The following is a 27,320-nucleotide window of genomic DNA, read 5'->3' as shown; positions in this document are numbered from 1 at the left end:
ATCACTGTGGTATAACAAGAACGGTCATTGTTGAGCGGTTTCTGGATGGAAACGTACTGTGAACGCAATACAGAAAGATCTGGAAGCCTGTCGTGCATGCAAGATGAGAGAAAGTTGATAGGTGCAAATCCTACAGTACAGTTTAATCAGGAACAAAGCGATTGTTATACTTGATAAAATATGGAGGCAAATCTAATCTCTGACCCCAGCGAACCGACACCAACACACACTGAACCAAAGGTACATGTGATCGCTTGTACCAAGAGTGTCATACTGAAGACTGGAATGTTATCTGAACATGTTTTTCCTCTCACTCGCCAACAGACACTGCCATAAAAACACTCCGATTTATGGCAGGTGCAGTATGAGGTTCAACAAGCACAGGTGTTTCATTACCATTTTAAACAAAAGGGCACCTACTGGTGTTATTTTCTGTGCAAATTTCGGATTGAGTTCCAACAGCTAAGTTAATTATGAAATAAAAGATCAAATCTTGATTCTGTTTTTGATAGATATACAAGAAGAGTGCTGGATAATCCACACCCTTATCACTGTTATTGTGGAGCAAAGCCAGAATTGCCCAACGGATCTTGCAACACGGAAGCCGGGGCATCAAACTTCCCTAATGGCTCACATGAAAAATAGAACCGGGAATAACGGCACCTTCCTGGCACGCAGAAAAAGGAGAACCTGGTGGTGGTGCATTAATGCAGAGTAAACTACTGGCACATCCAGGTTTCTTTCTTTGTAAGCATTTTACTTAATTAACAAGGAGAGTCCTGGAATGGCCCTAAATCTGTTTTTCATTCAACAGCTACACCAAACTTTATAAGGTTGTGACTAAATGGTTTTATGGCTTAAGAAAATGGCTCCCTCTTGTGTTCACTATGGAAGAGTGAACGTTCCAGTTAAAAACCAGTATGATTAAAAAAAAACCATTTGCACAACCATGTCCAAGTTCAACATCAACTACATTAGATCAGTCGACTTAACAACCATGCTGGGCCTTATGGATGGAAAATAAAATATGAGTGATGTCAAGAAAGCAATAGATCCCAACACACAGTTACAGACAGAGGAAAGGGGTGTATTTTTAGATTCTACGGTTTTGGTCCGTACGCCTCCAGAAAAGATGAGGAGACTTTTCCAATGTGGAATTTTCCCATTTAATTTTTGGAAGGCAGATCTTTCTTAGAGACCAGATATAACCTCATCACGTTCTTTCTCAGCATGAAACCATATACAGTTCCAAGATATATATATAACTTGTCAAGTCCAGACTACCACGCCACACTCTCATTACTTCATTACGCTTCTTCATGCTTAAGTAGTGGAAAATCCATTGTAGTTACTAAATACTATGTTTTAAAATTAACAAATGAAGGTTCTGGTTGGTAGGTAAAGTGTAAAATTCTAAATGTTTATGTAATGGCAGGTGATGAGGAAGTGTTCCCTAGAAAGTGTCTTTTTCACTACACCCTATACAGTCCTCTATATAGAACAGTCCATATATATATATATATATATATATATATATATATATATATATATATATATATATATATATATATATATATATATTAAAAAATGCTGTTCAAAGAGCGCATATAGTAAACAAACAAACAAAAAAAAGCCACATGTGCACTGAAAAGGGGATCAAAGCAAAACAATAAAAATGCAAAAGGTACATGAGTGCATGGTTTTGGAAGCTTTACGCTTAATAACAGTGGGATGAGATAATTTTTACATCAAGCAAGTAAGTGAGGAAACAAACAAACAAACAAATAATTACATACATGCATACACACACACATACATAAATAGGTATGAAGTCACATCTTTGAAATCTCAGCAGAACACAACAAACAACAAAGGTATTTATTTTCTTTCAAGCATGAAACTCTTTGTACATGTTCCTTCATAGGTGTTCAATTAGCTCCAGAGCATAAATCACAGAACCCGAAATCTTCAGGTCAGGGGGCCTTTAAGCGCAGGGACAGAATGAAACAGCGCGCAGCACACTCCGCAGAACTGCGCTCCGTGTCCCAATTACAAACCAGCAGTGAAGGGGGAGTCACACAACGGGTTAACCTGCCGAGCCCCTCCTATCCGTCTCACTAAAACACACAGCTACAGTACGTCCCAAAGAGAATACTAGCCTACTAAACAGGACACTATGTCAACATTGTACGCTACTGGTGGTTTGGGACGTGTCCAGCCGGTCTTTACGCGCCCCAACCTCTCCGCATTCTCACTCACCTGCGCAGCACATGCGGCTGTACAGATGTGGTCCGACTTCCCCGCAGCTCAGCTCGTGAATGTAAGCGGCGCGTCCGTAAATCACGTCAAGGCTGAACGTAGTGAAACAGGGCGCGAGCGCCGCGACGGCCGCCATGTCCTCGGCAGCAGCCATGTCCAGTATGCAAAACTCCCTCTCTCTCGCGCGCGCGCTCTCTCTCTGTGTGTATGCTATATCCGCCTCCTCCGCAGTTCAGATCGCTCGCTTAGCGCTTTGTTGTCGTGTCCGAGGACACATCAGGCGGCAGAGGGGAAGCCCGGCCCATCGAGGTGTGTGCTGTGGAGCTGAGAGCTGAGGCGGACTGCGCGCGCCGGGAGTTGCGCGATTTGAAATGTGACTCCCCAGGACACCCCTGTTAAATCCGTCACAGTTACACTCAGGCATGATTTATTTAAAAAACAAAAATGACATTAAACCAGTAACATATTATTTCAATTTTAGCCTATCATATAAAAATAGTGCATTTAAAAAAAAAACCCAAAACAAACAAACAAAAAAAATTCTTTAAAGCAAGTCTACTTGGACTATGTGCATGTATCCTGAAAAACATCCAGCCTGAACAAACATTGTTACTACCATGCATAGGCATCTATCAAAGTTTTTAATAACATACTTTACAGTCAAAAAAAAGTTTTAAAGGTGAATCTGTTCAAGATGCAACAAGTGCCATATTCCAGAGCATAAATAAGGAATAAACGACTTGTTATGGGAAAATATTCCACGAATGGATGATGTGAACATCATGTCACTAAGTGTTTTATTCCTCTTATACCACTGCAGTTTGCTGATTACAGTTTGTAATTTATCAGTGAGTGACATGTCATACTTTTTATTCATGTATAATTACAGTTAATGTCAGTGAGACAAGTTAGCTAATGTTATCGCTTGTGGTATAAGAGCTATGAACAGTTCACCAGCCTCGCCACTCTTTTTCCTCTCTCTTAAAGTTAATACGATTTTTTTTGTTTTTTTAATACGCAGCTTGTATGTCATCAAGAATGTGGTAAGTGCGTCATGAAGACTCTTCTATGCAGGCTCCTTCCTTAAATGCTGAATATAAAGTGTGTCTCCTTACAGAAAGCTTTTTAAAATAACACTTTCAATAAAAAAAAAATAGTTTATCAGTGTTAGATTATTGTGCAGTGTTTGCCATAGAAGTCTCTGTGAATGAGAAACTATGGAATTTATAGAATCACATTATATGTTAGAAATGATAATGTATTATAATGTATGAGTGCATTAATATAACCCTGTGGTTTGAATTACAGTTGAAACTACAGTCAGAGCTGCTGTTGTAGGTAATTAATCAACAATTACTGACCAATCAAATTTGAGAGTTCAAGAGTGTGGTATATAAATCTGTGGTATATAAAACAAAACAAATAATAATAATAATAGTAATAATCATCATCATCATCTCCAAGAAAGGAACAAGCTATAAATAATTATAAAAGAAATAAATTTATATATATATATATATATATATATATATATATATATATATATATATATATATATATATATATATATATATATATATATGTATGTATGTGTATATTTGTTTTGTTCAAATTTGAGCAAGGGTGATTTTGGATTTCGTTTGATTTCTTACACATGAAACTGAATCTTGCAATTTGTTACAAAAGGGTGCAAAGGGTGCAGCCACATTGTTTAAATCCAGTGTCCTTAATTTAAAGCTAGTCACTGAGTTTGCATGATACTAAGTGTGCTTTTTTTTTTGTTTAAGATGAGGTAGTTGATTCAATATTTGGTTATAAAAGCAAACAAATGCAGCATTAGATTGTGAGCTACTAGTGAAAGAGTTATCTAAGGATCTAGAGAAACGTCAGCCTTCTGTTTGCAGCAATCATCATTATCACGGTGTAGGCTACAATGATAAACTCATCTTAAAATATGAAATTACTTGAATTAATAAATCCTCACCATCAAGTCATGACCACAACTTGTGGCATGCAGCAGTTTGAAAATAATAACCAGTAGCTGAAATTTAAAAAGGATTTGTTCTCAGTATTGTTTTAATGGCTAAAGCTTAATCAGAAATTTCTGAAACTGTCTTAGATATAGGATTAACTGGCGTTCTGACTCTGGCATGTTTTTGGGAGGTGGGAGAAAACTGGAGAACCCTGAGGAAACTCACAGACACAGGGACTGTAAAGCTGTGATACACCATGTGGCTGTTGAATGCTTAAAATTTGCCCAATATTTTGCAGAAACTCGTGTTCAGGCTGAACAAAAATATTAGAAAGCACTTAATAGATCTGATAATGTACACTACAAAGGTACGCAATGTGGTAAAAGTGGCCTTTTTCTAAAAGTTTTCGAAACGTTATTTTCCTCGTGTGAGTCATACAAACCACATGAAAATTTAAAACAGAGGAAATGAACTGAATCTACGCATTCAGCAACTCTGAGTCACTCCAGACCACAGCACATGTGGAGCACTGGGTTTGATTACGAGCTTGCGTAGCCGAGTACATGGAAAAGTAAACAGTCTTTGGGAGCCGTGTGTTAGATCTACCTAAAGCTACCACACAACATTGGAGAATTCAGCAACTAAGATTTATAATCGGTTCACTTATGACATGCTTATGACTGGACAAGGATTAAAAAACATCTTTGGGTTGTAAAGACATGAACGATATTTTCCCAGTCCTTGGGAACGATTGATACTGAGTCACTGCGAAGACCAACATATGGGACAAAACTGGGGAAGGCGCACAGCATCTTAAAGGGTCTTAAATGTGAAATCACATCACTGGAGTGTACTTGTAAAATTGGTGCTGCTATGTATAATAGATTTTGTGACAAGTGTTCAATAAAGAATTTAGATAAATGTGACGTAACACTAGCTGAGCATGCGTCGTAAAAAAAAAAAAAAAGGGAGTATCTCGCTCAAGGCTACATCCGAACAATAAAATTACATAAAAAAGCCACAGATAATAGCCTCCACCCAAGTCCACCTACCTAGTCTGCCTATATACCCTTTTATAAATAGATTTACAACATCCTGTCTGTATGTGCAGGCCATCTTATGAAAAGATCATTTTCCATTTTCATGTACTCGTGCTTAACAGTAACATTCAGGATGTCTAAAGATGTTTACCCAGCAATCAGTGGAGCACATATCAAATGGCTTGACGTGCCTCCCAGTGTAAAGAAGTTCGACCTTCTTGGAAGTTGACAGTGTTATGGCGGTATCCAGGATACACATACGGTCTGTTCAGAGATTTAAATAAACCACGGCTGAGCGCTGGTGTCATGAGTACGACTGTGTTCGTTATTTAAATCACCTCTGAACAAATCTCTAAAAAACCACCTGACTTACAACCATGAATGACTGTCAGATGAATGCTTATGAAACTGCACACTGTACTCCACAGACCAATATCTGAGGGCTACAATGTTTGAATGGTATGTTCCCAACACCAATATACATGGCATGAAAGAAGGAGATCTAAATTTAGTATCATCACCTGCTCTGTTTAACAACACTTTCCCCTACAAATCAAATGTTATGGTGCAGTATATTATATACGTTATTATTCATATGCACCTTACTTTACAGCTACTATAAAAGTGCTTTAATTATTTATAGTAGTAGTTGACTGTATTATAACTGAGGCTGTATACTGGTTATAATTCTTCTTAGGTAAGGATTTTGTCCAAACCATGACAGCAGCATTGAACATGTTTATATGAAAAAACACTGTGTCACATATAATCTGATGTAACAAAGACTGAACATGAGCTAATAGAGTACATGGCTTTCTAACGCACACTGGTTGTGGCTGACAACGAATACAAATTTTGTTCGAAAAAGAAACCAAAGAATACCAAAATAAGTCAGTAAATGTAGTAAAATTGAAAGGACATCACATTATACCATGATATACTGTATACCTATAGTGCAATAATTATACAGTGGTTATGCAAGTTTCAATAGGTAGTCTAAATGTAGCTGGTGGTAGCTAATTAAATTTTAAATACAAAAACCTTTTTTAATCAAAAATGGATACTCTGTTTATAAGTTAGACTATCAGTACATCCTTTAATCAAGGACAACAGCAAGCAGGTGAGGTAACATTAACTTAGCTAGATAATAGCTAGCTCCTGCCAACACCAATTCTAATCCTTAGCTAGCAACGTTACTTAGCTAGCTACTCAGAAATGTATTAATGAACACAACTCATTCGATTCTTTGCTTATGATTTCTATTTCAAATTAATTCAAGAGTGCGTTTAGCAATAAAAGAGTTCAAACAAGCAGTGTAACTGCAATATTTTTACACAATATTACTGTTGCCACTGATACGAAATCCAGTTTTCTGATTTATTTAGAAACACTCTGAATGTACAGGGTCATTTTTTTACAGTGTATAGTAGAATTTAGCTTGAATTATCGCACAATGCGGCACTCATCTTTTGAGCATAACAAATTTGAGTTTGTTGTCTCACAAACAACAGGCCTCTGGTTACTAAGCCATGTGTTACTGACCATGAATAAACGATCATCTGTTCGCCGGTTAAACAAGATATTCAAGGTTTACTTCTGTGAGTGGGCTCAGGAGAACATGCAAATGTAGGTAAGCATACACAAAGTGTAATGACTACAGGTAATTTACCAGGCAAACTAGCTGGAATGGACACACCCAAATACCCAGCCTCACCTACCCACAGTGATGTGTATAACAATAAGCCATCAACAGGGAATAATGTTGAAAAATGTTAAACACTGCAATGGCAAACACGTTTGCAGAAACCGACAAACCAACATCAGAGAATAGTATATACAGTGTCGCATTTTTCATTTCCTGTACGCTCTTCATACCAGAAAAGGAGATGAATACACCTGTCATCCAACACCTGCGTTTAGGGTGTGGCTTCTAACTGCTGAATACATTTTTTTAAAAGACCAAGCCCCTCCTAGCCTAAAACAGAAATGTGACAGCAGCAATTTGAGCCTCTCACTAGAACCTTTAAAAGGTCAACTTAACTATGCACACAGCTACGAACGTCTGCAACAAAACCAGGTGGATCCTGTGTACGCCTCTGACTATTAACATTCCTTACATGCTTCCAGGTTTCTTTATGGCATGCTTCCAAACTCGCACAAAAGTACAACCAACACTGTACACAAAGGACCGAAAAGCATTAATGTAAGTCTTTTTTTTCTTTTCTGCAGAGATATTAATTCAGTAGTAATGTAGGCTGACAGGGGGCTGAATACAACTGTAAGGATACGCCCCTAAAACGTCATCTGGTTGCACTCGGCATTTATAGGGTTAAGTGTCGCAGTACGGCATGCCAGGAAAATAGGGGTGAGAGAGAGCGAGAGAGAGAGAGAGAGAGAGACAGAGCGAGGGGTGGTCACTCATAGGGAGAAGAAGCATACAAGACGAGAACCTCACCAGCGACGTCAGAAGACCAACTGCTTGCAGCTATTCTAATCCTTTATCACACAGAACTTTTCAAATGAAACGTTTTCTAAAATCGCAGTCTTACCTTCTTCGAGTTGCCTCTTCCGCTGCCTCCAATTCCACACGACTATCAACGTGACTATATGACCCAAAACCACGAGGGTTGGGAACACGTTTCCAGGGGGGCTCACCGGCATTGGGCCTGAGACAGAATGTCTGCCGGTGAGCGTTTACACGCAGCAGAACGAGGCTCAAGGTGAAAGGTGAGGGAGGCTAGAGCGTAGGAGGGTGGGCAGAGAGGGGTGTGGTTCTCTCTCTGGACTTTAAACGCCGCAAGCACGATGCATCTATTCTGGATACATGAGCCGAGCGTGCTTGTGTTGCCCCCTCCTTCTCTCGCGCTCTCTCTCTCTCTGACTCAGTCCTCCGGCAAAAGTGGCTTAACTTCCTCCCCTCCCTCTTTCCCTCCCTTGCTTTCTTGTTATTCAGTTCATCCAAAAGCTCTCTTCTTGCATTATGTCTTGCTTTTGTTTCTTCACACTTATGTCTTACACAGCAGATTTGATCTATTCCATGTTACCGGTTTTGTTTGAACTATGCAACAAAGATCTTTGTCCTTCCACAGACTCTCATAGGTTTCCGTTAATAATACATGAGGGGTTTTTTTTTTCACTTTCTCGTCAACCACGTGCCTGCAGGTAAATAAACACAAAGGTTTGCTTGACTTTTATTTTGATAAGAGTCTGACAGAGCAAAACAATACATCGAGTTTAACTTCAGGCTAACTGTCCTTCAAAGAAGGTGAGTTTTTCACTCTGCTTGTCCCTCTCACCATTTATTCGTGCTATTTCCCTAAGCTTAATTTCTGAACTTTTCTTACTTCTCCTTCATTCTCATTCATTATGTAACAACAGTATTTTTATTCCCTTCAGTTAATTCCTTCCTTATGCCTAAACCCAAAAACACATGTGCCCTGACTTCCCAGAAGCCCAAAAGAGCTGGGCATTCAGTCTGTCCAAGGGATAGAGTTTACAGACGCTATCCAAGGAGATCATGTTACAGTTCTTAGGAATAAAAATTGATCAGAGCTGTGTGCAACAGTTAAAGTCAATACGGAAATGTATAGTGGATTGCGGCACTACTTTGTCAGATCACTCTTTATTTACTGAGTGGACAGAAAGTCCTTGACATTATCATCACTCACTTGGCACCATGTCACAAACTCGCCTGCGATCACACACAAACACACCCCTGCAATATAAACATCATAAAAAGCACTGCTTTCCAAGTTAACCTAATAGACAGTGAGCAGTGCTCCTTCCGCACACACAAAATGTTCTGTTTTGCTTCAACACTTGGTACAAGCTTGAAAGTGACACTGCTGCAGACAGCCGGAAGAAACCCAATCCTGATCCGATTAAACCAACCACCAGTGTAGCCTTGGGGAGGAAAGTCTGCACTGTCACTGCCACACAGAGCCGGTATAAAGCCGCCACAAATAGATGACATTACACTTGATTTATGTTTGGCGTGAAAGAGACTACAGAAGGGTTTAAAAGCAGAAAGGAATCCAAGACAGGTATGTAGTTATGCAACTAACCTGAGACACTGTCATAAAACACATGCATAAGCACACACACACACACACACACACACACACACACACAGCCAATGACCTACCAGGTATTATCTTCATTTGAATGAAGGTTACTGAAGTTTATCGCAAAATTGAAACAGTAGAGCGTGAGAATTAGAGACAGAACTGAACAAAACATATACACAGAGTGGGGTAAAGAGAAAGACAGCAGGGTGACCTTATATGATCTGATCTGCACTGGCAGTATGACAAGGCACTATTAAGCCTGAGTTGTCAGCCATTCTTGAGCCATACTTGAGGTCTGAATTGGTTGTTGGTTTTGGACAGAACTAAAGTGGCGTCCTCTAGAGGACAGCTCATTTTCTCCTGAAGGGTGGGGTCAGTTTCATCTTCCTTAGTTTGCAAGAGATAAACAGTAATGGTGGGTACGGTAGAATAAAAATGACAAGGACAAAACTGAAATAATAATAATAATCATCATCACATTTCAGTGCATTATAGTGTCTTTAATAACACACTTCCATATTCTGGAAAAACTGCTGCCTAAAGTTTTAAGCAACTCATGCAAAAATTCATATGACCTCAATACAACTGTCACGTCAATATACACTAAATTAATAACCTTAATAAATACATCACAATATATCTGCACCCACCTAGTTGGTCAAGGCCTTAACATATATAACACTAAATACAATGAGGATGCCCCAAAATAGGGCTGTGCGATGCGACAAAAATATCATATCATGATACTTGAGGACTTTTCTACAATACATGTGTCTCACAAGATATAATTTAGCTAACAAACTATCACATAAAAACAAAACGTTAAGCTGACATTGACAATGCTTTTTTTTTTTAAATGCCTGCAAAGACAAAGATTAAGTTCACAACAAAACTAACCGTCAAATCAGTGGCATCCATTCCATACCATTTAATCTGTAATTATTAAAAATGTAAAGAAAAAAATAAATAAATAATACTTTACCATACCAACGGTATCTCAGAAAAGTGTATCGCGTGATCATTTACCACGACATCGATATTATATAGATATATCGCCCAGCCCTACCCCAAAACACACTGCATTTCAATTCCAGCATCCAAGTCTACACCCAGCTTTAACCGAATGGTCTGTGAACGTGCCATTGCCCACCTACCACTTAGACGTGGACGGCAACAACAGCAGCAGAGGTTCATAGCTGTACCCAGCAGCCTTGTGATCCCTTTCAGCCGAAACAGACAGTCACTGACAATTTAGCACGTCTGACCTCAAGAGATTGGTGTACAGTAGGCAAAGTGAAAGAAAAAAAAAAGTTGAAAAAAGAAAATGCTGGAAGGAAATTGGGAGGGAGAAGGAAAAGGGGGGACTGGAGTTTTATTCATCTGCATGGCTCCACATGGCTTTCCACTGTGGAAAAGTACTTCCTTTGTGGTCGTGGTTGTTGTTGGTTGTGACAAGGGGATTCAGGATGGATTCCAACATACACTTAGCTGTGAAACACTGGTAAATGCATCGATTTTCCCTCAAGTTTTGACGTTTTAGGAAAAAGTATGTAAGAAACTTTGGACTGTGTAAACCTTCTGACAAAGATATGATTGTGTGTGTGCAGCCTCTCAAGCAGTAGTGGGCAGTGCTAAGCATGCCACAAGCTCTATTATTTGGTCCACTGAGGGTGATAAACTGGGATGGACTGGTCTGCATCTCCCACCCTACCCTAACCCTCTCCACCAGTCTTTGCATTGAGACACATGTTCCAGGGGCCATGGATCCTTCAACACCCCTACCACTTCATCAGGTCCCTTAAAGAACCCTTAGCTCTCAGAGCCTGTGGGGATCTGAGAAATATTTTAAGACGTATCTTTATGTTTGGTTCGGGCCTGGGAATTCTACAGCAGGCCAAACATTTCCCAAGCATACTGTCTAAGTCAAAGTCATATGTGAATACCAGAGTGTTTACTCATAGCAGTTTTGGACAACTTCTCGTACACAACATGGATTTAATTACATCTAGATGACTGAATGCACTGTGTTTATTTGAGGCTAGACATTTTTACACTAGACACATGGATGAATTTATCCTATTTATAGTCAGTGGTTGCTTTATGCAGATAAAATCTACATTCACTGTAGTTTAATATTTACAAAATGAAACCCTCTAATCATGCACTGTGAATCAGATGCCGTGTAGAGTATTCCCTGTTAATCAACTACATAACACCAGGCTAAATAAACAATGCTGAAACTTTTTTTCATGGAGAATGAGCCCTCTTTCTAAATGTCTGAGCCCGATTCACTTATGCAGCTTGAATATAGAGGTCAAATTGTGCCTACCTTGGCCCTGTTGGATCAAATCCTCCATGAAGAATCTACCATCATCAAACTCCATCACATCTAGCCTAATGTTCAAACCACAAAAAACTCAAACACACTGAGAAAAGCACTGAGAGCTTGTCGTGTCTTTCGTCTTTCTGACTGTAGAGCCTTTATTTCCTGCAGGCAGGACTGCTATAGTTGGGAATAGTCATTATTGGCAAAATCAAGGGTGGTAACGTCTAAATGTGATCTTCAGGAATACTGGAGTGAGTCAATTTCTGCCCGTTCAAGTGAGAGAGAGGGAGAGAGAGGAGAAACAAGGAAGGGAAAAACTAACTGGAAGCTAATTGGACTCAGATCTCCCGCTCCTACTTCGTCATTTATCGGCCTGGGAATGGAAACTTCTGGTGCGGCATATGATGGGGCGTTTCAAGCAGTCTACCCACATCACTGACTCACTATGGCCACATGATGAATCAAGCTCCAGGCTGTCAAAAGCATCACCTCAGTGTCTTTCTTTCCGTTCTATAGTCTGCAGATAGATTTCTTCAGATTTTAGTAAAATTTACCACCAGCAGGTGGCAACATAAGAACATATAGATTATAAAGCCACACGTGGGAGAATTTGTCACTGCCAGATTCTGTAAACATTCTGTTGACGTGCCATTTTCTGTCCAACGGTTTTCCCATAGCTGTAAAATTAGCATTACCGCTGTGGCCACTGGGTTCTTGGTGCACATAACTGCCTACTTTTCTCAAAGGTTGAGAAAAATGAAGCTAGGAAACTGAATGGAAGCCGTTAAATTATATGCAGTACAACCGGCCAGCGTTTTAGTTTTAAATAGACAGCTGATGCATTTTTTGGCACGTTAAGAACTTTTCAAGCACAGTTTCAAGCACATAGTACATCTGACTCTAACCATAGTATATCTGACTCTCTATATATCAAACTCTGAACAAGTCGCCAAGGAAGGACTTTCTCTTTCGCTTCCTCTCATTACTGAAGCAGGATCTCTCTGGATGTGGGTCTGTCAGTGAATGACTGAGTGAATGTTAAATTAAGAGAGACAACAGCAGCTGCAAGAGCAACAGCAGCTCTCTTTATAAATATTTGCAGCATATGTATGCCTGTATAAACCAGATGGTCCAGAAAGCTAACGAGGGAAGCCAATATTTGGCCACAATGCATCATTCCCCCATTTTCCTTCCCATACTACAGTACATAGCAGAGGAGGCAGGACAGCTTTTTCTATTTTAAGTGTTCCTTTGGAAGGAACAGGCTGGCTTGGGTGGATTAGTCTAGTTTGAGTTGCTGATAACTTTTGTACAGGAGGAGTTCATTTCCAGTTCTATAGCACATAGTCCTATAATTATAACTCCTGAAACACTTGATGCAAGTGAAATGTAAAGAAATATAGTTTATAAAAAGGAAATGAGGAAAATGGTCACCACACTTTCACTGAAGTCTGTTCAGGTTTGCTTGGTTTTACACAACAATCAGTTCTGATTAACTTAAAACCCACTTCATGGAAGGTCATACCCAAGTCACCTGCTCTACAGCCAATACTGTTGGGAGCTTGTTGATAGGAATGTCCCAGATCATTGGGAACAAAAATGAAGTAGGTATCTCAGTGTAGGAAAAATGGTACTTCCATACCCGTGGAAGTGAATGGTAAAGTTTCATTCAAAATCCTAAACGGATCTTTTGGATTGTCTCTATGGGTAACTTTTAAAGGTTCACTGTATAACACTGTATAACTTATAACATAGGGTTTCTAGTTTAAAAAGAATCCATAATTGATTCTGTTTCTTCCTGAAAAGTCTAACATGCTGTAGAGGACCTTTCACAGTATGAGCAGCGAGTTTCATGGGAAAAGTCACACAATCATAATTCCTAGCTCTCTGATTGGACAGGATGCAGGCTTTATACATGCTCAGTGTTGTTAGGTTCAGCTTAACCTGCCACAAAGCATGGTTAGCCAAGTAGAGTCAGTTGCCACGGTGACCTACCCAGCTGAGTAGATAGCCACTTTTGTGGTATGCATAAGCCACTTGAGTTTTACCCAAAGTTAGCTTGCTAACCCTGCCATCCTGAATTATGTCAGGTACAATATTTGGAGGAATTGACGTGGGTGCAGGTAGATATTTCCCATACTGGTACCAACAATTTTGCCTGCAGACAATTTCTCCCTCATAAAGCCTTTAGACATCAAGTATCCCATGGTACAGATCACATTAAGAGTGTGCTATCAAAATAAAGTGGTTACTGAAGATGAATCAATGTTATCAGGATGCTTTTCTATTTCAGCCACAAAAACTCAATTTTGAAAGAGCACAACAAAAGCCACCTGCATGTCTGAAAATGGCATAGCTATTCCCATCATCACTGTTTTCTAGACAGGAGAAAGACAACAACAATGCACTTGTTGTCGATATCACTTCTACTAATGCACCAATGGAAAAACTGAGTTAGATTCCACACTTTAAAAAAAATGCATCAGTACAGTCATCTTCTTGTCATTGTTTTTATTTCCTTTTTCCCCCTCTTATGTTTACTGTTTTGGCAATTAAAATTCAATTCAACAATGGATAAAAGGAAAAGCGTGCACCATGTCAATTTCCTTTGGTAACCATTGCTCTCTAGGGTGCTGCCTGAATCAATGCAAATGCAAACTCTTTGTACTTTTCACGGAAATAAGTCATTTAAACAGGAGGCAAACTGGAAGAAGGACTGAAGGTAACAAGTAGAGCCTTATACAGTCTGAACTTGTCCAACCCTAAGAATACACATCTGTGCAGACTATACAGAGATCTCAACGGCAGACGTTTGAAATTTCACAACAAGACAATGAGAATGTACATTTATGGTCAGTGTGTGCCTTTATGTTCTTTGTACAGAAGATGGCACAAAGGAATGCAATCCTTATTAATTAAGTACCAATAGCAGTACCTCCTGGCAAAGTGGCACATATCACCTTCATAACACCCTCGAAATATCAGAGTCCATGCACTACTGGCGCCTGGTCTATTCTAAGCCCCACAACACTTGAAAGGGAACCTCATAAACTACAAGTCCACAAGTGGCATAACCAAGTAAAGAAAGGAAGAAACATGACCCACAGTACAAGTTTAGAAAACGGCCTCGTATACTATTATTAAAATCTCTGTAACAGAACTCTGTGTATTTGTCCACAAGCTTTCCCTTTTCCCCTGCCTTTTAATACAGGCTGGCACACTGGATTATGGAATATGTAAGACATGAAAGGTTATGTTTCCTTCAAAAAATAAAGGCACCATTATATGCAAACATTCAATTTGGACATAACTCGAAGCCTTCACACAAACCCCAAGTCACTACGTCTAGAGAGTCATGTGTCGTTGTGATTAAGGACTTCTAACTTTGTGCTTTCCTCCATGATACAAACACAAAACAAATAAAAAGTCAAAGACTGCCAAAGGGATCATTTCAGAGAGAAAAGATACAAAAAGACTTTTAAAGAGCAAAGCACCAGAAAGACTCCATCATCTGTCTCCATCATCTGTAATTAATAACAAAGAGTCTTTAGAAAAATTTATGGCCGAAGATAACCCAACATGGAAGTGGCTCACATGTGCCTGAGTAACGTTACTTTTGTTGATGTTAACACTAAAGGCATTCCATCAACAACCTTTACCACTGACTAAAAGGATAACTAATTAACATTTCAGCTTTCTTTATTCACACTGCATCAGAGTATTTAGCATCAGCTCTGCTAACAATACACTATTATTGGTAACAATGTGCCAGTATGCTCAATGATATCATTAACCCATGTTCAACAACAGGAGTTTATGGACATTAAGAGACTCCACGCTTTCTTCAAGCACCATAATACTCAAAGACAAAGACAGAGAGAAAAATTCCCTTGCTTTAATGGAAACAACAGCACTTCCGTCTCCATGATGATTACACCTCTGTTTCTGAGCATTACTCACATATAAACCTGAATGTGTGCTGTTCTAAAGGTCAGAGTGGAAAATCTACAACAGTTACTTGTTTAAAAATAAGCACAGAAAACTGGCAAAGACTGATGGAAGTATGAGTGTACCTATAAACGATCATGAATATTGCTTTTGGAAATAGCACATGAATGCTTGGTCAGCTTATCCTTTAAAACGTGGGCACACTTTCTTTACCCGAGAGTGTACCCGTCCAAAACATTGGCATTATTTTATTACTCTGACAAATAAAAAAATTAGTAAATTTAAAGCATAATAAAGTAGTCTATATCCCGTGTACGCATTACGATTTCATGACTGTAACTTAGTATGTAAAGGTTCAAGTTTACATTTACATTTATTCATTTAGCAGATTCTTATATCCAAATAAGCGACTTACAAATGAGGAAATACAAGCAAAAGTTGAGCAAACAGGTATCTGCTGGCATACGATTTAAAAAATAACATGTAAAACAATAGAACCTGCCGGATCAAGTGCTATTTTACAATGTTGAACAACAGGGGTGAAAGTCATACTGTTCAATTAAACCAGATTTGCAGTCATTAAATGTGATAATTACAACTGGGTCTATTCATGAAGCAATATATTGGCAAAATACTCTACGCCTGTTTGATGTTTACTTCAATGCTTAACATTATATAATTAATATATGATTGTATAATTCAGTCCTCATTTTCTATTTTTCAGTTCTGACCCCATCTCTGAGACGTATACTAAAGATAAATCTGGCAACCTTAGTGGTGTGAACTACATGCAGGCAGGTCATTTGCATAATCTGAATGAGCTGTGCAGAAAATCAACTTGCATAACCTGACTCTGAATATGTGTAACTTTTACCATCTGAATCTGAATCTGAAAATGACCCTTAGTCTGTGGATGGGGTAAGTTGGTACAAACTTTCACATCATTTCACCCATAAAATTACTGGGATAAAGGATTTTGTAGGGCCTCCGGGTATCTGACTGCATTCCAGAGGTGCCGTTAGGTCCCTTCAGCTCAGCGATGACAGATTTAAGACATGTAGAGTTGACAGTACATTTTAAGGTACATCTCCCCCAGGGTATTCAACACACATACAGACAAAGACAGCCTTAACATATTGGCCTGATGAAGGATTACACAACTTTTAAATAACGTACAGTAAGAATGTATTATTATGAAGGTAAATAAAGCACAGCATTATTTGGAATCTTTAGGTAAAAGCGTAATGCAGTGCAAAGATGAGCTTAACATGTACAGAACATTAGTCTGTTATTGCAGTTATTAAATGACCTGACCAGCTTTAGGTACAGCTAAGCTCTCCTCCAGCCTTGGATATTTGGCCCAAGTAGTATATGTTACATCCCTGGACATATTTTAGTTTTCTGGGTGTCTCTCACTCTCTCTCTATTATGTGTTTAGGATATCCCAGAGGACAATCAGATATGATGCAGGGTCACATGATCTGGAATGATAGCATCATATTTGAAGAATATAAACGGGAAACTGCAAGTGATGTTTGAGCCCATCATGTCAGTCCCAGTTTACAGCCGACACCCTTCTGTATATTCCAGCTTTATACTAGTTTCATGCTTTGTTGATTCTTTGCTCTGTGCCATTCTTTGAATTTTGCATACAGCATTATGCTTGCTTTTGAAGTCTGCTAACGTTGTACGCTGTAGGTTTATGCTAGCTCTGTAAATTATGTATATAAGCTATGTACTCACCTGTACTTGACACATTCGATCAATTCATTCTTTAGTTTTTGCTTGTAATTGGGAAGGTACTTTAAAAATCTCAGTTAGTGATATTTCTGTATATTATTTGGCCGTTACTTACCCTGAGACTAACATGTCATGTTGCTTACATACCAAGTACTATATACTGCGTTTGCTTAGGGTTTAATATGAGTAGTATGCCTTTTCAAACGCCGTACATAGTTTAATGAAAGGAGCTGGAGTCAGAGCTGTTTTATGGGCCATTGCAGTTCACCTTGCAGGCAGCAGAGGGCTCTAAATGGGGCTCTTAATATTACAAACAGCCCCTTTAAAGCTTTTGGCAGATACTAGGCTTATAAACCCCATATCCAACCCACACTGGGCCCTCTCAAGGATTCCTTCCTTGATAAAAATTTCTGTGAAAGTTATGGTTGTCTCCAGACCATAAACCGCATCTCTGATTCTGGTATGACGGAAAAGGATTCAGGCAAATCAGACACACTCAAGAGGCTCTCACACACTTACACAGACACAGTGGGCCTCTTTTTCTTATTAACAAAGCCTCTATTGTCTAATAAATGGTATGTAAGTTAATGAATATATAGGATGCAACAGAACCTTTGAGGAGTTATGAATAATTCTTTCTCTTTTTATTATTGTTATTAGTAGTAGTAGTAGTAAAAGTAGTAGTAGTAGTAGTAGTAGTAGTAGTAGTAGTAGTACTGTAGGTTATATGTGATTTTATGTTCTCTCAAATATGTAAAAACTGAATTACACAGATTATAAGGAAAAAAATTCACTAGAGAAAAATTATATTGAGTTATAAGATAACTTGAGTTGTGCTTCGGCAACAACACATGATTTAGCAGTCTGGACAGACCCAGACACAATAAATCTAATTACAGAGGTCATCATTTGTGTTTTTAAATTATAAACACTTAAACAGTCACAGTTCAATTTTTTTTCCAGGTCTGGACTTCTATTAGATCATTTTTTGGTAAGCACGGGCAGAAGGCACAACTGCTCAGGAGCAATCAGTCAAAAGTGGTGATTAACCAAATTAGAGCACTGTAATGCTGCAAATAGAATAATCTCATGAACACAAAAGCCAGGGACAGGAACAGCTCCATGGCAACGTGAGACCAAGGCAAAGGAAACACATTTAGTGAGCAATAAGGTGAGAGCTGACTCACAGATGCTACAGTTTTAAAAGCTGGCCATCACAGAAATACACACAGAGTGACTCAGCTCTTCAGCTCCCGGTTGGGTGTGGTCACTAATGACCGTGCTTGGCTATGACCGCTGCACACCGCAGGGACAAAGTAATCAAACAGATCCTGTGCAGGACAGTGAATAAAACTGTCTATAAAAAGATACGCTGTCATTTGCACTAAGAAACAAAATATGTAAGCTGAAGTATGCACCAAAAAACTACATGGCTCTTTAAGACAGATCCTAAATATAATTATAATTATAAAAAATAACTCTTTACGTACACTTTTAGAAAGACGAACCCTTCAGTGGTTATTTGGATGGTAAAGGGTTCTTAGCATTAAACCAGGTAACAGTTTAAATCTAAACGCATTAGATTAAAGTATGCAATGAATTTCAGATTTAACCTTTTATTTATTTTAAAGAGGGTACATCATGTCACATGACTAAGCTTCTTCCCTGTTAACAAATGCTGTTTTTTCGTTCTTTAAGGACGTGGTCACATGGCCAGTACAGTTCCACCCCAACTCTGACTTCAGATCACATTTCTTTTGCTCTAGGTCTATTGCTCCAATGCAATTCATGAAATCTACATGAATCATATGTAGCATTTGATCTAAATCATAATTGCAGATTTTTTTGGTATTCCCAAATCCCTTCAGTATGTAAAACTACAGAGCAAATGGGAAGCCTGTACAGTAATGTCCTTATGTGATCATTTATTCTGCAACGAGGAACAGATCAGATATTCTGGACCACTTATCTTGTGCATCTCTTATCCATTCTTCTACATCCATAGGTTACTCTTAAACCAGATCTTATATCTTGGCTCTGCCTTTGTTATTTTTAACATTTTTCTAAATGCACAGATTTTGTCTTTATAAACATATGATATTGGAGACGGCTAAAGTCACACTAGTCAAATAATGCACAAATATTACATGCAATTGAAACAAAGAATTACTTTTAGACTTTAAGACTAATGGCTCACCTTTTACTCACTAACTAAAGGTGGGTATAGAGTGGCATAGTACAGGCGTATATTGGTAAACGGATAGTAAATGAGACAAGCTACAGTACATTTTGATACCATGCACAATTCAGCATCAGTATTGTGAATGAACCCATTTACATATGGGCACAGTCACAATACAACTATTTGTCTCAAACAGCAGAAAGTATCAAAAAACCATACACATAGCAGTTCATTCATTAAACAACATATAAGGAAGGCTTTGTCTCTTCTGTGAATCATGTTTTGCTGTCAGGATTGGCACAATTCAGCTGGAATAAGCTCTTTGTTTTCTGAATTCTCTGGATTCACCACCCACATCCTGTCATTTACTACAGGAATGTGGTCTCTTCAAAAGTGACATTTTTTACTCCTTATCTAATGAAAGTTGATCTCACACTTTAAAATAACATACGCCACCGCAATTTTGTATTCTTGAATCTGATTGGTCAGGAGGTTTTGATTCATTTTGTATAAGAAGGTAACACAATACATTAAGAGCCAGGGGGGTGGAAACTTTTGAACAGGATGATCGGTGTAAATTGTTAGTATTCTGGGAGACATGTAAGTATCTTATTTAGTGTCTGAAGGGCAGTACTAAATGAAAAAAAAAAAAAAAGATCTTTAAACAGAATAATAACAATTTACACCGATCATCCTGTTCAAGAGTAAAAAGAGTAGGCTGACTATTAATCATCACCTGAGATATGAAACATATCTGATAACTAGATTAAATGCTTTAAGGTACTTTTAAACCATTGAAAATGTGCAAGATGTTCACTATATACTGTACATTTGCAAACAACACAAATTTAAAAAAAATACACCAGAAATAAAAGAAAATGTTTGCAGATGAATGCAGCTCTAGTTTGCATGAGTGTAAAAGGTTGGTACGGAAAGTCTGATTTTTTCCTCGGTAGGGAAAGCTCTGAACGTGACCCAGGATGCAAAGCTTCTTCAGCCGCCCAGCCTCATGAGGTTTCCTCCCTGTTATTACATTCCATCACACCACACCGCCTGGCAGAGCCAGGACCAGAGCTAAGTGGAACGCTCTATAATTTAACTACTGACAGAGCTCAGAGAAGAAATAAACCAAGCAGGACGAAAATCAAATGCTTCAGGCTGTTTGAGCGTACGATGAGAAACTGAAAAAGCTGAAGAGGAGCATTTGCATTATAAATATAAATAATGTAGGTTTAGAATTTGAGAGTTATGGCTGTTTTGCCATCCACAAAGTACAATTTGTGCTTATATATATATATACACATATAAATGACTCACTTGTGAGTAAAGGTTTTAGCAGTTTCCTTTGCTGGCCTGAAATGTGTTTATTTATGGAAAAAAAAAAAAAACACCTTGTGGAATAATTGTTTGCCAAAATGACCCAAAGCCAAGAGAAACAATGGGGAAAAAAATCACAATGCACAACTTGGTGAAAGATATCAAACAATAGCAGGGGCATGGGTGTCCATCTGTAAGGGCATTTGAAGGAAACTGAATTCAAAGGAAGCCCCAGAGGGGCATTTGTACATAGTGGTGGCTCAATAGTTATGATTGTAAGCTAGTGGTCAAAAGATTGTGAGATCAAACCCAAGGGCTGCCACAGAGCTACTGCTTGATCCAGACAGCAAACTATTACCTGATCAGTTGTGTACCAGGATTGTATCCGGTCTTAACTGTAAATTTTATAATTATCAGCAAGAACTTTCCTTACATTGTCGTTATACTTTAAGCAAAGGAATGCACTCCAGGTGGATCCTCCCAGAATGCAGACCTGCAATTTAGGGCCTCTGGACCCTGTGACCCAAACCATTTTGACCCACTCCACCATCAGCAGAGCTGGGAAGTGACAAATTACCGTTACTTTCTTACTGTACCTGAAGAACACCTACACCCTGAAACACATGAAATATGTTTATAGTGAAATATTTGTGATGTCTTCAGTAATAGTTCTGGTGCTAATTTGTCGGTTGGTGCTACATTTTCATTATTTCTGTAAGAATGTAGTGGCTGCAGAGGGACATTGCTAGAGCTGTTACAATGGTGTTTAATAGAAGACAAACTTTCACCTCTCTCAGGTTTTGTTGTTAGCTCCAAAAGACAAAAGAGAATGAGCTTCTTTTCTAATGCAACACTGTGCAGTAAAGGTCAGTGACATATTAATGAGAAATCTGCAAACATAGGACTCAAAGTACCAGAATACAGTGCAGTTGCTCTGAGCTATGACAGAGTTTTTAGTTAGCAACGGACGATGAGCAGGCAATAAAACCAAACTTCTAAAAAAAAGTCATCTAGCAGTTTCATTCTAAAATAAATTTTATATGACATTGAAGATATTATGTTACTTATAAAGATTAATATGCAATACCTTTAGGGTGGATTTTTCCTTTAATCTAGTCTTGTGCTGTACTTTACCTGGGCTTTTCTTTCAAGCAAAACTTTGACTTTCACTCACTACATATCTCTATAATCATATATTTGTAGCCATGAAGTGACCTTTCAGCATCAGACAGCTTCAAGAAGTTGATTTAAATTACTAACAAATCTAAACTCTTCTAGATGATACAGCAAGAATGAGACCTAACACCTATCACTGTAATCTATCTACTACTACAGCGCTGTGAAAATGAATTTGCCCCATCCTGATTTCTTCTGTTTTTGTGTATATCTCATACTAAAATGTTTCACAAATTAAAACAAAATCTAAGATAAAACAAAGGCAATCTGAGTAAACACAAAATACAGTTTTTAAATGATAAAGCAAAAAAAGTTATCCAATCCCAACTGGGCCTGTGTGAAAATGTATTTGCCCCCGTAGTTACTAATTCCCCAAATCTATGAAACTGCATTCATAATTTTTCAGCTGGACTAGACACAACCAGGCCTGATTACTGCAAACCCTGTTCAATCACATCAACACTGAAATAGAACTTTTTCAAAAGCATGAAGTTGGTTAAAAGGTCTTACCCAGTAACACACTATGACAAAGTTAAACGAAATTCCAAAAATAGATGAGTAAGAAGGTGATTAAAATACGTCAGTAAAACTAAAGCAGTTCTGCAAAGAAGAGTGAGCCAGAATTCCACCACAGCGCTGTGAGAGACTGAGCTCCAGTTAGCGTTTGGTTGCAGTTATTGCTGTTAAAGGTTAAACAACCAGATTTTAAGTTTAAGGGGGCAATTAATTTTTCACATGGGTGATAGGTGTTGGGTAACTTTTTTTGCTTAAATGAAGAAAAAAAACTGTATTGTGTGTTTACTCAGGCTGCATTTGTGTTATGTTGTATTTCATTTGAAGATCTAAAACTATTTAGTGAGATATACACAAAAAATAGAAATCAGGATGGGGGCAAATACTTTTTCACAGCATTATATGTACACTTTGTAACTATTAGTATTCAACTATTTTGTGTTGTCAGAGTTATTATCATAATAGCTAACATTTGAGAGATTAGGAATATGTTCCCTTCCCATGTTCCTTGGTTCCTTAGTGTAAGGGCACTAATCTACCATCAGTAACCAAAAGAATTTGGGCACTTTTATCACCTCGGAAAGTGAGTTCTTTGGCAAACCAGAAAGGCAGAACTCTAAAGGACCAGTAGTGGCTTAGTGGTAAAGGCTCTGGGTTTTGTGAGGTTGTTAAAGCTTCTTCCTTTTCTGAAGCATTTCGTGTCAGATGAGTTGACGAGGTCTGCTGCCACAAAGCATACTTACTCTCCTCTGGAGACCGTTAAACCTCCCACACCCAGAAATTAGAGCACAAATAGCAGCTTACCTGAAAATAGAAGAGCATAAAAGAAAAGAAAAAAAAAGGTTAGCTGCCTTTTACTTGGCACATTTTTCACAGTTTTTATTTTTTAAATGTCACACATTACAACCTGGGTGGAGAGATAGAAAACAGACGCCAGTTTAACAGGAAAATCTGTTAAAAAGATCAGACAGACCCAAATGGGCTGCCTATTAAAACAGGGAGGGCCAAAATGAAAACAAAACACAATGGATGTAAGGAAATGGCGAAGGTGCGAGTGAGTGAGCGGGATGTTTGTGTAGCAGTAGTATATTTTCAACTATAGAACTTAACTCTTGATTAAATATTGTAACATCCTAATGCACGGCTCTCTCAGCAGTTTAGAGCAGGAGGAGAAGCTGTGTGCTGTTGTGGCAGCGCCACCTGCTGGGAATTGAAATAAGGATGTATAAAGCAGGGCGCACCCACATGGGTCAGTGTGTACAATGGTTTCCTCATCTACTGCAGATTCGACTGATGAGATGAAATCGATTCATTAATGTATATATCATAAACTGTGACCAAAAAATCCAACACACTGTCATCCTAAAGGTGGGACAAAGATACTGTCTTAAAGGTGTCACTACTTCTTGATTCATGAGTAGGGGAGATTTATGTTGTGATTTAATTTGGATAACTAGCAAACCCCAAAATTTGTAGATTTGGTGTACTGTTCACTGTCATTGTGTATATAGCCCAGTTTCCATCCACCATTTTGCATCTTATATATATATATATATATATATATATATATATATATATATATATAGCTCGGCGTTAGCTCTGGTTAGTTCTGTGATCATATATGTGTCTGCCTGCAACTTGTGCTAGAATACTTTAGTTTGATCAAATATACTAACACAGATAATCAGTTTATATTTACAAAGAGGCGTGATGTGCTGTAAACTGACGTTATGATAATTGGTGTCTGTTTGTGTTCAATTTGTTAATAGAAACTGTAGCATTGTGACCAATCATTCTCTTAAAGATCGAGGCAGACAATCCTTAAAAAATACTTAAATCATCTGTTTCTAGTTCAAGTTCAAACCAGCTCATTTCAGTAATAGGATGATGGAAATAGCGTTTTTATTCCAGCTCTGAAATGAAATGGGCTTAGATTTTCCCTCAATAAATAACAGCGAGAGGATTTGTTAGAACATTAAATAAAATTAACTACAAGGTTTTTTTTTTTTTTTTTTTTTTTTAGAAGTGCATGGAGAAGTGTTTCAGCTACTCTTGCTGTTTTCATCTAGAAATACATGAGGGGGAAAAAGAAGAATATAAACCCATCGAATATCAGCTAATGAGCAGGAACTATTATGAACATGTAACACTTTTCACGATGTTTTAGTTCATGGCATTAATACCCAGGTTTGAAACCTTTAGCTGTAGACTGGCATATGAGGACAGTTTATATAAGCTCTACTCCCAGCAGAAACCTATAAAACACTCACGCTATTTCACAGTATGATGCAGTCACGTGAGATGCAAAATAATCACACAAAAAAACAGCTCAGGCACTCACAGAGACGTGCAGATATTTTTGGATAAAGCTACACGACTACATGCGCTATCTTTTATTGAGTGGAGAATATTGTCAATGGGCAAATGCAAAAAGCAGGCCTACTATAGCTCCTTCATTTTACAGAAATGTTTCTCTAACTTCAGCTGAAAATCCATATAACCATATATCAGAAGTTTTTATTTCACTGAAGTGCAAAAGATAGGGAAATCAATACAAAACATGGAAACGTGGGCACATGGAGGTATTCATTTTAGCAAGAAAGAAAGCAAACAATAAAACAAACAAACAAACAATGAACCAATGACTAAATTAATTTATTAATTAATACAGTCAACAAACAAATGAATAATAAATACCTTTAAGATTTCTTTGTGTCAGTATTGACATCAAAATTATGGACAGCGCTATGGTCTGTTTTTTTTTTTTAATTAATTGCTATTATAATTGTGGAAGAATAGTCAAATTAAATTTCAGCAATAGTGTAAAAGGTATACTCGGAGAAAAAAGTATTTTAAAAATAGAGATGAGTATAAAACCCCATATTTCTTTAGTTGATACTTACTTTTTTATTTTATATAAACATCTTATTTTCCTTTTAGTTGAAACTGGCTGAAATGTCAAGAAAATTGAATTTAATCAAAGTACGCATAAAAAGTGATAACATCTAAATGGCCATTTGAAGCATGACTCATCATTTTATTGCTGTTTTTGAAGATTAATGGACTTTAGTCAGCATCGTCTCTTACTTCCTCTGTCTGATCTCTTTTTGCTATGAGAGCATCTCCTACTGGCACTGGGTGCAAGGTTTAGATCATATAAAAATGCCTAACACAGCACACAATATGTGATATATGATGATCACAAGGACAATATGATATGGCGTAGTTATGCGGAGACATGGGCTTAATAAGTAATATGATAATATACAGCAGCCTATTTCTGAAGCAAAAACAATAGAAGTATCTAGCTGTCCAGATTTCTTTTTTCTTCGTGTCATCCAGAAAGCAATGACTTGCCGTATAAAATGGTTGTGTGTATGAGGAATGTGGCTCAACTTGAAGGATCAGTTTGCATGTGGCCTTTACTTGGGTTAAAAGAAAAAATGATCAGCACTTGTGAATAGAAACAACATCTGTTTTGTCCAGATAAGAGATCACAGCACACAAGCCTCAAACAGAGCAAAGGAAAAGATAAAGTAATATCGTATAAATGAACTTTGTATAAATGAACTTGGAGTATGTTCTTATGCTCAGTACAGGGAAACATGTCAAAATTATTTTCTGCATTAATAGGCAGAAACTGAAAAACACTGCAATATTCCTTTAAAAAGTAGTGAGGAAATGTGCATGATAATATATAATTATTCACTGTTTATGGTCATACTTCTGATCATTTCTATATTGTATTTGTAGGATGAATCATTCATTATACTCATGTGTCTATCAATATGTTGACATTCACTTTTTTAAGGCTTTAAATAAATCAGTGGTTATTGCTGTTAGCAAGTGGACACCTGGCAGCATTCAATACATTGAAGCTGGTAAATGTAAATACTGTAGTACTATAATATCAGACTAGTACTGCTAAAAGCATTCCATTTACAGTATGTGCATAGGAACACCAGCGGCACATTTACTGTATCTTTATTTTGCTCGCACATACTTTAAAAACGTCCATCTGCAAAGCTGGAATGTGCTAACTCGGTTTTAAATGTGGTTACTGTCAGTGCAATCTTTTTAGTCTGGTAGAAATTTGTCAAGCTGGTCTACATCGGAAAAAAACAATTATTGTCTAAGTCAGAGAATTCCAGCAATGTCTGATCAGCCATATTTAGAATAGATGCAGCCTCTCTGGGATCAAAAGAGAGAAAATAGAGGGGAAAACCCAACAGAAAATTCCTCAGTCACACACACACACACACACACACACACATTTGTCTTACTTTCCTTATGAGGACCTTCCACTGACATGATTATTGATGCTAATTTATTTAATGCCTACTCCTAAATCTAACCTTAACCTCAGTAACCAAAAGGAAATCTTTTAGGGTCATTTAAGTTGTTGTTTTTTGTTTTTTTTGTTTTTTTAAATAAAAGCTGCAGTTTGTTTAAAAAAAGAAATAACTTTTCCTTGTAGTGACCATCCAAGTCAGATATTCTTATACTTGTGGGAACATTTGATCCCCAACAAGATATATTAGCGCGCACACACACACGCTCATGAAATACACATAAAACCAACTCCCAGAAAAGTAAATAGGCTACTACACTTTAACTGAAAGTCAGACGTATCCTGTTCTACACATATCACATCCTGTTAAACAGTCCTTCGTTTGTGCCTGATGCTGCTGGAACAGGATCTGCTACTTCTCAGATTTATAGCACCTGTTTACTGCAGTGACAGTTCTCCAAGTGTCTCCTCTCACTGCCATCCTGCTT

At 37.9% G+C, this 27,320-nt stretch overlaps 1 protein-coding gene across 8 annotated transcripts in view; it reads right to left on the bottom strand.

Annotated features, from left to right (window-relative positions):
* Positions 1-27,320, bottom strand: part of pleca (plectin a) — a 116,538-nt gene that overhangs the window by 49,831 nt on the left and 39,387 nt on the right. For 2 of the 8 annotated variants that reach the window (XM_053612508.1, XM_053612511.1), the window contains exon 1: positions 7,822-9,175. The exons of 4 other annotated variants lie outside the window; for them this stretch is intronic. In XM_053612508.1, coding sequence (XP_053468483.1) covers positions 7,822-7,933 — 112 coding nt within the window. In that variant the 5' untranslated portion in view covers positions 7,934-9,175. Of the gene's footprint in view, positions 1-2,259; positions 3,701-7,821; positions 9,176-10,493; positions 11,328-27,320 lie in introns of those variants that run through there. 2 more of the 8 variants (XM_053612513.1, XM_053612506.1) reach the window with 2 other exon arrangements.

The sequence above is a fragment of the Ictalurus furcatus genome, chromosome 24 (assembly GCF_023375685.1).
Source record: "Ictalurus furcatus strain D&B chromosome 24, Billie_1.0, whole genome shotgun sequence".
Lineage (NCBI taxonomy): Eukaryota > Metazoa > Chordata > Actinopteri > Siluriformes > Ictaluridae > Ictalurus > Ictalurus furcatus.
This window is presented reverse-complemented; position numbering and strand designations above follow the sequence as displayed.